At 40.0% G+C, this 14,886-nt stretch overlaps 1 protein-coding gene across 3 annotated transcripts in view; it reads right to left on the bottom strand.

Moving 5' to 3' along the window:
- Window positions 1-14,886, bottom strand: part of ANKRD42 (ankyrin repeat domain 42) — a 65,676-nt gene that overhangs the window by 29,748 nt on the left and 21,042 nt on the right. For 2 of the 3 annotated variants that reach the window (XM_007168549.2, XM_057553915.1), the window contains 3 exons: window positions 14,447-14,647; window positions 2,577-2,702; window positions 1,166-1,271 (listed from right to left, as the gene is read on the bottom strand). In XM_007168549.2, coding sequence (XP_007168611.2) covers window positions 1,166-1,271; window positions 2,577-2,702; window positions 14,447-14,647 — 433 coding nt within the window. The remainder of the gene's footprint in view (window positions 1-1,165; window positions 1,272-2,576; window positions 2,703-14,446; window positions 14,648-14,886) is intronic. The other variant, XM_057553916.1, reaches the window with a different exon arrangement.

Genomic DNA, 14,886 nt, shown 5'->3' with positions numbered 1-14,886 from the left:
ATAGTGGGCCTGAGTTGATAATGATGCTACTATGTGGTAAAACAAAACCATATTCCATGGTTTCAAAGAGATCCCACAGACAAAATTTTAAGGAACATGAACTCACAAACAAAAATTGCATGGCAATTTAATGAATAATTGGGCCCTTGCATCCCATCAAGCCTCATGTGCAACTTTTAGCCCACACTCCTACTTTAGATTCAAGCAGTTCTGAACCACATGCGTTCCTCAGACACACAAGGTGTTATCTTACAACTCTTCCTCCTTCAACTGTCAGCATAAATGTTGCTTTCTCCAAAAAAAAGTTTTCCCAGACTTCTATATAAATTCTGTCCCCCACAGTTGCCTTCATAACTCTTACCATCATCTGTATTAACATTTCTCCCCCACAACTTTAGAATAGGAATACTTGGGCACTTTTTCTTCTGCGCTCTTACTGCACCTTATACATGACATGTAATACGACATACTGATTATAATCAATAAAAGTTATGTTTGCACATTTGTCTCTCCATAAGACTGTAAGTTTCTTGAGGGCAAGGACTATTTTTTTTCATCTTGGTAATCTTAATGCTAACCACAGCACTTGGAGCATGGTAAGTATACAGGAAGTTAAATGAAAAAACAACCAAATGAACAAATGGATGAACTAAATATTCCGTGAGGGCCTGACCTGAATGAGTTGGAGGTGTTCAGTAATAGGTGTTACATTTAATTCAAATATAAATATTAAAATTTGTTTCAAAATCCATGTGACTCCTTTTGATTACTCCTTTTTATCACACAGCATTTCTCAACGGGTACCAGCATTTGGGTGGGACAATTCTTTGTTGTACACTACTGTTCTGAGCACTGTAGAATGTCTGGCATTCCTGGACCTGACCTCATGAAACATTAGTGATGGTCTCCATCACTGTGACAACCCCCTCCCCACATTTCCAAATGCACACCCCCCGAGAAGGGGGACTACTACCTCCCAGCTGAGAATCACTGCTTTAGAGAGAAGAGCTGATATGCTGTCAAATGTCAATTCAGCTTGAAAATTATCATTCCGTCAGCATTTGACTGAGTCCTATAATCCAGAAATCTTCAGAGATTTCTGAGTATAGGAGAGTAAATGCAAAACTTTAAAAACAAAAGAAAGAAGCAAAGCAGATAGGGATACCTCTTAGCCACATCACTGGGTTTCTCCCTTGCTTTATTGGTAATATTACTGTCTGCTCCCATTTTAATTAGCCACTGCAAACACTCTATGTGGCCTTGCCCAGCAGCTGTAAAAACAAAACAAAATGTACACACAAAAAAGTTATTGTTATTAGAACAATTTTCTAAAATTTTGGACAGTACCACTGCAGAGTACTTTTGTAAATACTAATCCTGACAATAACCAACAGAAGTAGGTTGGCCAGATGTTATTTTCTCTATTTCATTTATTCATTCATTAGACAAATATTTAATCAAGTATCTGCTGTACTCAGCCCCTATGCAGAAAGCTTTGCATACAGATATAGACATTGAAGCTCAAAGAGGCTATTTAACATCACACAGCCAGTAAGTAATGGATTTGAAACTATAATCTAGGTTTTTTTCTAATCCTTATCCAGTGCTCATCTACTGTATTCATAGCGCCTGACCAATCTTGTATCAGGCCAAATGTAAGTGCAATCTGTGTGAATGTGAAAGACTTTGAAAATCTTTTGCCATCTTGTATAAATAGCTTATTCCTCTGACCCTCATAACTCAAAATGTTCAGGGCCTCTCACTGATTACCTAAACTGTTCACCACCTTTCCTTAAAACACATGCACTCAATATTAATTTTCACCTCCACAACTCTGCTTATGTGTCTTCTCACCTAGTGCCCATCACTCAATCATATGATCATCTAATTTCTCCCCTCCTTCTAGGTCCATCTCAAAATGCAGGGAAACTGTTGGGGCGAAACTCAGTCTAAAAAGATCCGAGTTTAGGTGCACTAAACAACAGACTGGAGGACAGGACAGAACTTAGCAAGTGGCTGGCATATATAGACACTCAATAAATGTCTATAGAGTTGATGAATAAATGAATGGAATAAATGAATGGAAAAAATGAATGAAATCTCAGCTTTGCTCTTACTAGCTGTGTAACCTCAGTCAAGAAACCTGAGGGGGCACTTCCCTGGTGGCGCAGTGGTTAAGAATCCGCCTGCCAATGCAGGGGACACGGGTCCGAGCCCTGGTCCGGGAAGATCCCACATGCCATGGAGCAACTAAGCCCATGTGCCACAATTACTGGGCCTGCACTCTAGAGCCCATAAGCCACAACTACTGAGCCCATGTGCCACAACTACTGAAGCCCGTGTGCTTAGAGCCCGTGCTCCGCAACAAGAGAAGCCACTGCAATGAGAAGCCCGCACACCGCAACAAAGAGTAGCCCCTGCTCGCCTCAACTAGAAAAAGCCAGCGCGCAGCAGCAAAGACCCAACACAGCCAAAAATAAATAATCATTTAAAAAATAAATAAATAAAAAATAAAAGCTAAATAACTCAACAGCAATTGTGTCAGAACTGAAGATGAAGCAGGAATCATAACTTACCTTTATGCATAAGAGTTGATCCATTATTATCACGTTCATTAATATTGATTACTCCATCTTCTATTAATTTCTTAAGCATTTCCAAATCACCCTTAAAGGCAGCCACATGACCTGGAAATGCTAAAGCTATGAATAAAAAATTCAGCATTTCAGGAAACAAAGGAATTCATTCCTTTTCCCTGCCTTAATCAGTCACACATTTCAGGTTTCAGTATTAACGCAAGTATGAGAATGTTATATTGGAATTAGTTCAGTTGATGCAATGACAAGTAATAAAAAGAGAATCATAAAATAAGATTATTATTAATTGTGTAGCCTTTCCATCCCTCAGGATCTCAAACATGCCAGGAGGGGCTTCCCTGGTGGCGCAGTGGTTGAGAATCTGCCTGCCAATGCAGGGGACACGGGTTCGAGCCCTGGTCTGGGAGGATCCCACATGCCGCGGAGCAGCTAGGCCCGTGTGCCACAACTGCTGAGCTTGCGCGTCTGGAGCCTGTGCTCCGCAACAAGAGAGGCCATGACAGTGAGAGGCCCGCGCACCACGATGAAGAGTGGCCCCCGCTCGCAGCAAATAGAGAAAGCCCTCGCACAGAAACGAAGACCCAACACAGCCAAAAATAAATAAATAAATTTATAAAAAATTAAAAAAAAACATGCCAGGAATATATGGTACCAGAACTATTCTTGCCATCTTCCCTGTTTCTCTCAGGCCACCACAAAACACAAGGAGATGGTCATTTTCAACCCTTTGTATAAAGATATACTTGGTCTCAAGTCCTACATTTGCACAGACCACTCCCTCTCTGTTTACAAGTGAAGAAAGCAAAAGAAACTGGAAGGAGATAAAGTATATGTGTGTATCTATACATAAACATAGACATAGACAGGTGTGAATGCACCTGACCTAGTGCCTAGCACATAGTAAATACTTAATAAAATGTTTTTAATGATAACAACTATATACTGAACCCTTACTGAATGACAAGCATGGTAGTAAGCACTTGTAAGGATTGCCTCATTTAACCCTCTTAACGACCCTGAGGTAGCTATCCTCATTTTTATATATGGAAAGGAAACAACCTAGAATACCCAAGGAGTATTTTAAAAAGAACAAAGTTGGAGACTTACAATACCTGACTGTAAGTCTTACTATAAAACTACAGTAATCAAAACTGTGTAGTACTGGGCTTCTCTGGTGGCGCAGTGGTTAAGAATCCGCCTGCCAATGCAGGGGACATGGGTTCGAGCCCTGGTCCGGAACGATCCCACACGCCGCGGAGCAACTAAGCCCATGCGCCACAACTACTGAGCCTGCACTCTAGAACCCGCAAGCCACAACTACTGAAGCCTGTGCACCTAGAGCCTGTGCTCCGCAACAAGAGAAGCCACTGCAATGAGAAGCCCGCGCACCGCAACGAAGAGTAGACCCCGCTCACCGCAACTAGAGAAAGCCCGCGCGCAGCAACGAAGACCCAATGCAGCCAAAAATAAAATAAATAAATTTATTAAAAAAAAAAAAAAGAGAGACACAAGAGAGCTTGCTTCCTCTCTTTCAAAAAAAAAAAACTGTGTAGTACTGGCAAATAAACAGACATACCAATAAGACAGAATGCATAAACAAAATATGCATCCATACAATGGAATACTATTCAGCAATAAAGAGTAACGAACTACTAATATACACAACACAAATGAATCTCAAAAGATTAGAGAAACCCATTAGAAATCCATTTCCATTAGAAAACCCAAACTAATCTATAGTGACAGAAAACAAATCAGTGGCTGTGTGCCGCCAGGGTGAAAAGAGGGATGAACTGCAAGAGGGTATGAAAAAACATTTGAGATGAACTGCATACTTTAAATAAATACAGTTTATTTTATGTAAATCATACTTTAATAAAGTTGTTTTTAAATAAGGATATCATTTGTGAAAAAACAAGTCACAGTGTGAGAGAAAATATCTATATCAGATAAAATTAATAAATGATTGGTATCAGAACTATATAAAAGAGCTCAAATTATTTAGAAAAGGACAAAGAACACAATTCTACAGGCAATTCAATAGAAGAGAAAACGAGAATAGCCAATAACTTTACTAAACAATGTTCAGCGTCATTAGTAATCAAAAAAATGCAAATCAAAATACAAATTAGGGCTTCCCTGGTGGCGCAGCGGTTAAGAATCTGCCTGCCAATGCAAGGGACACGGGTTCGAGCCCTGGTCCGGGAAGATCCCACATGCCGCGGAGCAACTAAGCCTGTGCGCCACAACTACTGAGCCTGAGCTCTAGAGCCCACAAGCCACAACTACTGAGCCCACATGCCACAACTACTGAAGCCTGCGTGCCTAGAGCCCGTGCTCCGCAACAAGAGAAGCCACGACAATGAGAAGCCTCCACTCGCCACAACTAGAGAAAGCCCACGCTCAGCAATGAAGACCCAACACAGCCATAAATAAATAAATAAATAAATAAATTTATAAAAAAAAAAAATACAAATTAAACCTCTTCATACCCAACTAAGTGGCAAGAATTTTTACATCTGACCATACTGATTATTGTTTCTCTAAATTCTCACCAAACATTGCTGATGAGAGTGTAAATTACTATAACCACTCTGATAAAGAATGCAGCATTTATAACTATTTATACTGAAAATGGGTATATCCCACCAAACAAAACCTAAAGTAGAGTTTCCCAGCTATTTACCAAGGCAGAGCTCTTAACTCTCAGTCTTCAGAGAAGACAGGCAGTACCTCAGGAAGCCTCATCCAACAGTGCCAGTGAGCCATACAAGTATCATCTTCTATGCGGGCAAAGTGTGAAAAAGGTAGGGAAGCACTTCTCTAAAGAACATCTTGTGCACGTAAACAAGGACACATACAGGAATATCCGTTACCACCTTGACTGTAATTCTGAAAACTGTAAACAATCTAAATGTCAAATTGGAGAATGGATAAACAGTGTTTTTTATTAAATGCAATACCACAAACAATTTAAAAGAATAAACTAGAATACATCTATCTGTCTAATAAACCTCAAAAATCATAACATTTTGTGAAAAAAGAAAGAGAGAAGGATACGTTACTGTTTTATGCCATTTTTATAAAGTTTTAAAAGAAGTTTCAAAGACTTCTAGTTGTCCACTAAAATCCCCTTCCTTCCACAATAACAAGAGTTGCACCTGAGCTGAGGTCTCTCAGCTGGGTACTGAATTATCCAGGCTTTCTTGCAGCTGGGTGTGGCCATGTGACTAAACTCTTGCCAATAGAATGTTAGCAAAAGTGATGACTGCAAATTAGACCTTGAAAATCCTAGCTTATACTCATTCTCTCCCCAGCTCCTGCTGGATTAGCAACAACTAGAGAGAGCTAGTTAGGAAGAAAACAGGTCCCTGAATGACTACATAGAACAGATGCACTCTCCAACCAGGGCTACCATATAAAAGAAATAAACTTCTATATAATTTAAGCTGCTGAATTTTAGGATTTCTTATTAGATATAACAGTTTAGTCACTTACTCTAAAAATACACAAAATGATACTGCATATTTTTGTAAGTACATATATACTAAATATAAAACCAGAGAATGGAATTATAAACCCAAAATAATGGTTACCTCTGAGGAGGGAGAAAAGGGAATGAATGGTATTAAGGAGAGAGAACCAGGAAGCTTCAAGTGTATCTTATCTATAATATTTTATTCTTAAATCTAGTGGTATAAAGAGTTCATTGAAGACCCTCAAGATGGCAGAGGAGTAAGACGTGGAGATCACCTTACTCCCCACAAATACATCAAAAATACATCTACATGTGGAACAACTCCTACAGAACACCTACTGACCGCTGGCAGAAGACCTCAGACCTCCCAAAAGGCAAGAAACTCCCCACATACCTGGGTAGGGCAAAAGAAAAAAGAAGAAACAGAGACAAAAGAATAGGGACAGGACCAGCACCAGTGGGAGGGAGCTGTGAAGGAGGAAAGGTTTCCACACACTAGGAAGGCCCTTCGCAGGCGGAGACTGTGGGTGGTGGAAGGGGGGAGCTTTGGGGCCACGGAGGAGAGCACAGCAACAGGGGTGCGGAGGGCAAAGCAGAGAGACTCCTGCACAGAGGATCGGTGTCAACCAGCACTCATCAGCCCGAGAGGCTTGTCTGCTCACCCGCTGGGATGGGTGGGGGCTGGGAGCTGAGGCTCAGGCTTCGGAGGTCAGATCCCAGGAAGAGGACTGGGGTTGGCAGCGTTAACACGGCCTGAAGGAGGCTAGTGCACCACAGCTAGCCAGGAGGGAGTCCGGGAAAAAGTCTGGAGCTGCCGAAAGGCAAGAGAATTTTTCTTGCCTCTTTGTATCCTGGTGCACAAGGAGAGGGGATTAACAGCGCCGCTTAAAGGAGCTCCAGAGACGGGCGCGAGCCACGGCTATCAGCGCGGACCCCAGAGACAGGCATGAGACGCTAAGGCTGCTGCTGCAGCCACCAAGAAGCCTGTGTGCAAGCACAGGTCACTCTCCACACTGCCCCTCCCGGGAGCCTGTGCAGCCTGCCATTGCCAGGGTCCTCTGATCCAGGGACAACTTCCCTGAAAGAACACACGGCGCGCCTCAGGCTGGAGCAAAGTCATGCCAGGCTCTGCTGCCGCAGGCTCGCCCCGCACTCCATACCCCTCCCTCCCCCAGCCTGAGTGAGCCAGAGCCCCCTAATCAGCGGCTCCTTTAACCCCCTCCTGTCTGGGTGGGGAACAGACGCCCTCAGGTGACCTACACAGAGGCAGGGCCAAATCCAAAGCTGAACCCCAGGAGCTGTATGAACAAAGAAGAGAAAGGGAAATCTCTCCCAGCAGCCTCAGGAGCAGCGGATTAAATCTCCACAATCAACTTGATGTACCCTGCATCTGTGGAATATCTGAATAAACAACGAATTATCTCAAAATTGAGGAGGTGGACTTTGGGAGCAACTGTAGACTTGGCGTTTGCTTTCTGCAACTAATTTCTTTCTGGTTTTATGTTTATCTTAGTTTAGTATTTAGAGCTTATTATTATTGGTAGATTTGTTTATTGATTTGGTTGCTCTCTTCTTTTTTTTTAATATATATATATATGTTATTTTTCCTTTTTCTCTCTTTGTGAGTTCGTATGTGTATGCTTCTTCATGTGATTTTGTCTGTATAGCTTTGCTTCTGCCATTTTTCCTAGGGTTCTGTCTATTTTTTGTTTTTTTGTTTTTCTTTTTTTTTGTATAGTTTTTAGCACTTCTTATCATTGGTGGATTTGTTTTTTGGTTTGGTTGCTCTCTTCTTTCTTCCTTCCTTTCTTTTTTATTTATTTATTTTTATTTATTTATTTTTTATTATTAATAATATTTTATATTTTATTTTAATAAATTTATTTATTTACTTATCTTTCTTTCTTTCTTTTTCTCCCTTTTCTTCTGAGCTGTGTGGCTGACAGGGTCTTGGTGCTCCGGCCGGGTGTCAGGCCTGAGCCTCTGAGGTGGGAGAGCCGAGTTCAGGACACTGGTCCACCAGAGACCTCTCGGCCCCAAGTAATATCAAACAGCAAAAGCTCTCCCAGAGATCTCCATCTCAATGCTAAGACTCAGCTCCACTCAACAACCAGCAAGCTACAGTGGTGGACACCCTATGCCAAACAACTAGCAAGAGAGGAACACAACCCCACCCATTAGCAGAGAGCCTGCCTAAAATCATAATAAGGTCACAGACACCCCAAAACACACCACCGGAAGCAGTCCTGCCCACTAGAAAGACAAGATCCAGTCCCACCCATCAGAACACAGGCACTAGTCCCCTCAACCAGGAAGCCTACACAACCCACTGAACCAACCTCACCCACTGGCGGCAGACACCATAAACAACAGGAACTACGAACCTGCAGCCTGTGAAAAGGAGACCCCAAACACAGTAAGTTAAACAAAATGAGAAGACAGAGAAATATGCAGCAGATGAAGAAGCAAGGTAAAACAAGGTAAAAACCCACCAGACCAAACAAATGAAGAGGAAATAGGCAGTCTACCTGAAAAAGAATTCAGAGTAATGATAGTAAAGATGATCCAAAATCTTGGAAATAGAATGGAGAAAATACAAGAAACATTTAACAAGGACCTAGAAGAACTAAAGAACAAACAAACAATGATGAACAACACAATTAATGAAATTAAAAATTCTCTAGAAGGAATCAATAGCAGAATAACTGAGGCAGAAGAACGGGTAAGTGACCTGGAAGATAAAATAGTGGAAATAACTACCACAGAGCAGAATAAAGAAGAAAGAATGAAAAGAATTGAGGACAGTCTCAGAGACCTCTGGGACAACATTAAACACATCAACATTCGAATTATAGGCGTCCCAGAAGAAGAAGAGAAAAAGAAAGGGAGTGAGAAAATATTTGAGGAGATTATAGTTGAAAACTTCCCTAATATGGGAAAGGAAATAGTCAATGAAGTCCAGGAAGCACAGAGAGTCCCATACAGGATAAATCTAAGGAGAAACACGCCAAGACACATATCGCCAAGACACATATTAATCAAACTATCAAAAATTAAATACAAAGAAAAAATATTAAAAGCAGCAAGGGAAAAGCAACAAATAACATACAAGGGAAACCCCAGAAAGTTAACAGCTGATCTTTCAGCAGAAATTCTGCAAGCCAGAAGGGAGTGACAGGACATATTTGAAGTGATGAAAGGGAAAAATATCCAGCAAGGATCTCATTCAGATTTGATGGAGAAATTAAAAGCTTTACAGACAAGCAAAAGCTAAGAGAATTCAGCACCACCAAACCAGCTTTACAACAAATGCTAAAGGAACTTCTCTAGGCAGGAAACACAAGAGAAGGAAAAGACTTACAATAACAAACCCAAAACAATTAAGAAAATGGTAACAGGAACATACATATTGATAACTACCATAAATGTAAATGGATTATATGCTCCAACCAAAAGACATAGACTGGCTGAATGGATACAAAAACAAGACCCATATATATGGTGTCTACAAGAGACCCACTTCAGACCTAGGGACACATACAGACTGAAAGTGAGGGGATGGAAAAAGATATTCTATGCAAATGGAAATCAAAAGAAACCTGGAGTAGCAACTCTCATATCAGACAAAATAGACTTTAAAATAAAGACTATTACAAGAGACAAAGAAGGACACTACATAATGATCAAGGGATCAATCCAAGAAGAAGATATAACAACTGTAAATATTTATGCACCCAACTTAGGAGCACCTCAATACATAAGGCAAATGCTAAAAGCCATAAAAGGGGAAATTGACAGTAACACAATCATAATAGGGGACTTTAACACCCCACTTTCACCAATGGACAGATCATCCAAAATGAAAATAAATAAGGAAACACAAGCTTTAAATGATACATTAAACAAGATGGACTTAATTGATATTTATAGGACATTCCATCCAAAAATAACAGAATACACTTTCTTCTCAAGTGCTGATGCACACTGTCCAGGAATGATCATATCTTGGGTCACAAATCAAGCCTTGCTAAATTTAAGAAAATTGAAATTGTAACAAGTATCTTTTCCAACCACAATGCTACGAGACTAGATATCAATTACAGGAAAAAACCTGTAAAAAATACAAACACCTGGAGGCTAAACAATACACTACTTAAAAACCAAGAGATCACTGAAGAAATCAAAGAGGAAATCAAAAAATACTTAGAAACAAATGACAATGAAAACACGACGACCCAAAACCTATGGGATGTAGCAAAAGCAGTTTAAGAGGGAAGTTTATGCAATACAATCCTACCTCAAGAAACAAGAAACATCTCAAACAACCTAACCTTACACCTAAAGCAATTAGAGAAAGAAGAACAAAAAAACCCCAAAGTTAGCAGAAAGAAAGAAATCATAAAGATCAGATCAGAAATAAATGAAAAAGAAATGAAGGAAACAACAGAAAAGATCAATAAAACTAAAAGCTGGTTCTTTGAGAAGATAAAGAAAATTGATAAACCATTAGCCAGACTCATCAAGAAAAAAAGGGAGAAGACCCAAATCAATAGAATTAGAAATGTAAAAGAAGAAGTAACAACTGACACTGCAGGAATACAAAGAATCATGAGAGATTACTACAACCAACTATATGCCAATAAAATGGACAACCTGGAAGAAATGGACAAATTCTTAGAAAAGCACAACCTTCTGAGACTGAATCAGGAAGAAATAGAAAATATAAACAGACCAATCACAAGCACTAAAATCGAAACTGTGATAAAAAATCTTCCAACAAACAAAAGCCCAGGACCAGATGGTGTCACAGGAGAATTCTATCAAACATTTAGAGAATAGCTACCACCTATCCTTCTCAAACTCTTCCAAAATATACCACAGGGAGGAACACTCCCAAACTCATTCAATGAGACCACCATCACCCTGATACCAAAACCAGAAAAAGATGTCACAAAGAAAGAAAACTACAGGCCAATATCACTGATGAACATAGATGCAAAAATCCTCAACAAAATACTAGCCAACAGAATCCAACAGCACATTAAAAGGATCATACATCATGATCAAGTGGGGTTTATCCCAGGAATGCAAGGATTCTTCAATATACGCAGATCAATCAATGTGATACACCATACTAACAAATTGAAGGATAGAAACCATATCATAGTCTCAATAGATGCAGAAAAAGCTTTCAACAAAATTCAACACCCATTTATGATAAAAACTCTCCAGAAAGTAGGCATAAAGGGAACCTACCTCAACATAATAAAGGCCATATATGACTAATCCACAGCCGACATCATTCTCAATGGTGAAAAACTGAAACCACTACCTCTAAGATCAGGAACAAGACAAGGTTGCCCACTCTCACCACTATTATTCAACATAGTTTTGGAAGTTTTAGCCACAGCAATCAGAGAAGAAAAAGAAATAAAAGGAATCCAAATCGGAAAAGAAGTAAAACTGTCACTGCTTGCAGATGACATGATACTATTCATAGAGAATCCTAAAGATGCTACCAGAAAACTACTAGAGCTAATCAATGAATTTGGTAAAGTAGCAGGATACAAAATTAAAGCACAGAAATCTCTTGCATTCCTATACACTAACGACAAAAAATCTGAAAGAGAAATTAAGGAAACACTCCCATTTACAACTACAACAAAAAGAATAAAATACCTAGGAATAAACCTACCTAAGGAGATAAAAGACCTGTATGCAGAAAACTATAAGACAATGATGAAAAAAATTAAAGATGATACAAACAGATGGAGAGATATACCATGTTTTTGGATTGGAAGAATCAACACTGTCAAATGACTATACTACCCAAAGCAATCTACAGATTCAATGCAATTCCTATCAAACTACCAATGGCATTTTTCACAGAACTAGAACAAAAAATTTCACAATTTGTATGGAAACACAAAAGACCCCGAATAGCCAAAGCAATCTTCAGAAAGAAAAATGGAGCTGAAGGAATCAGGCTCCCGGCCTTCAGACTATAATACAAAGCTCCAGTAATCAAGACAGCATGGTACTGGCACAAAAAGAAAAGTATATATCAGTGGAACAGGATAGAAAGCCCAGAGATAAACCCACGCATATATGGTCACCTTATCATTGATAAAGGAGGCAAGAATATACAATGGAGAAAAGACAGCCTCTTCAATAAGTGGTGCTGGGAAAACTCTGACAGCTACATGCAAAAGAATGAAATTAGAACACTCCCTAACACCATACACAAAAATAAACTCAAAATGGATTAAAGACCTAAATATAGGCCAGATACTATAAAACTGTTAGTGGAAAACACAGGCAGAATACTCTATGATGTAAATCACAGCAAGATCCTTTTTGACCCACCTCCTAGAGAAATGGAAATAAAAACGAGACTAAACAAATGGGACCTAATGAAACGTAAAAGCTTTTTCACAGCAAAGGAAACCATAAACAAGACAAAAGACAACCCTCAGAATGGGAGAAAACATTTGCAAATGAAGCAACTGACAAAAGATTAATCTCCAAAATTTACAAGCAGCTCATGCAGCTCAATGTCAAAAAAACAAACAACCCAATCCAAAAATGGGCAGAAGACCTAAATAGACATTTCTCTAAAGAAGATACACAGATTGCCAACGAACACATGAAAGGATGCTCAACATCACTAGTCATCAGAGAAATGCAAATCAAAACTACAATGAGGTATCACCTCACACCAGTCAGAATGGGCATCATCAAAAAATCTACAAACAATAAATGCTGGAGAGGGTGTGGAGAAAAGGGAACCCTCTTGCACTGTTGGTAGGAATGTAAATTGGTACAGCCACTATGGAAAACAGTATGGAGGTTCCTTAAAAAACTAAAAATAGAACTACCGGGCTTCCCTGGCGGCGCAGTGGTTAAGAATCTGCCCGCCAATGTGAGGGACACAGGTTCAAGCCCTGGTCCAGGAAGATCCCACATGCTGTGGAGCAACTAAGCCCATGCGCCACAACTACTGAAGCCTGCGCACCTAGAGCCCGTGCTCCACAACAAGAGAAGCCACCGCAACGAGAAGCCCGCGCACCGCATCGAAGAGTAGCCCCCGCTCGACGCAACTAGAGAAAGCCCACGCGCAGCAATGAAGACCCAGCGCAGCCAAAAATAAGTAAATAAAATAAATTAAAAAAAAAAAAAAAAAAAGAACTACCATACGATCCAGCAATCCCACTACTGGGCATATTCCCTGAGAAAACCATAATTCAAAAAGAGTCATGTAGGGCTTCCCTGGTCACGCAGCGGTTGAGAATCTGCCTGCCAATGCAGGGGACACGGGTTCGAGCCGTGGTCTGGGAAGATCCCACAGGCTGCAGAGCAACTAGGCCCGTGAACCACAAATACTGAGCCTGTGCATCTGGAGCTTGTGCTCCGCAACAAGCGAGGCCGCGTTAGTGAGAGGCCCGCGCACTGCGATGAAGAGTGGCCCCCGCTTGCCGCAACTAGAGAAAGCCCTCGCACAGAAACGAAGACCCAACACAGCCAAAAATAAAATAAATATTAAAAAAAAAAAAAAAGAGTCATGTACCACAATGTTCATTGCAGCTCTATTTACAATAGACAGGACATGGAAGCAACCTAAATGTCCATTGACAGATGAATGGATAAAGAAGATGTGGCACATATATACAATGGAATATTACTCAGCCATAAAAAGAAATGAAATTGAGTTATTTGTAGTGAGGTGGATGGACCTAGAGACTGTCATACAGAGTGAAGTAAGTCAGAAAGAGAAAAACAAATACCATATGCTAACACATATATATGGAATCTAAAAAAAAAAAAAAATGGTTCTGAAGAATCTAGGGGCAGGGAAGGAATAAAGACACAGACATAGAGAATGGCCTTGAGGACACAGGGAGGGGTAAGGGTAAGCTGGGACGAAGTGAGAGAGTGGCATGGCCATATATACACTACCAAATGTAAAACAGATAGCTAGTGGGAATCAGCCCCATAGCACAGGGAGATCAGTGCTTTGTGTCCACCTAGAGGGGTGGGATGGGGAGGGTGGGAGGGAGATGCAAAAGGGAGGGGATATGGGGATATATGTATATGTATAACTGATTCAATTTGTTATAATGCAGAAACTAACACACCATTGTAAAGCAATTATACTCCAATAAAGATGTTAAAAAAAAAGTGTTCATTATATTACATTAATCTCTCTATATTTCTGCTTAAAATATTTCATATAAAGAACAGAATCTGGATGAATGTGTAGACAATGATACATAACATATTTTAATACAACATTTGTCTTATAACTCCTTTCTTTTCCTTCTCCATTTATTCTACTTATTAAATGCTAAAACACTTCAGGTTTATTACTTACTTTCTTGATCTTTTGGATCATTTCCTTCATACTCAGCCCCCTGGATAAACTGTAAAATGTTCTGCTTAAAGAACCTCTGGGCTAGGTCCAATACATTTTCTCCATTATCATTGAAGGCTTTCAAAGCTTGGGAGGCACTGCTCATTCTACTGAGTAGGAATTTAAAACAGTGAAGGTGGCCTTCCATGGCTGCTAAGTGAACTATAGGTGAGAGAAAAAATAATAATTTAATTTTAAATTGACAATAAAATATCTTGAAAAAAGAAACAACACATTAACTCTAATCCTCCTAGGGAGACAACTATCCCTATCCTATATAACAGGGATGTACTCTGGATGCAAGAATAACAGACCATTTTTCCAGCTTACATGTCCTTACTCAGTCAGCCTTCTAGTCAAGCCACAGCAGTAGATTAAATGGTTGAATAGCTACACCTACT

This window comes from Balaenoptera acutorostrata, chromosome 9 (genome assembly GCF_949987535.1).
Source record: "Balaenoptera acutorostrata chromosome 9, mBalAcu1.1, whole genome shotgun sequence".
Taxonomy (NCBI): domain Eukaryota; kingdom Metazoa; phylum Chordata; class Mammalia; order Artiodactyla; family Balaenopteridae; genus Balaenoptera; species Balaenoptera acutorostrata.
This window is presented reverse-complemented; position numbering and strand designations above follow the sequence as displayed.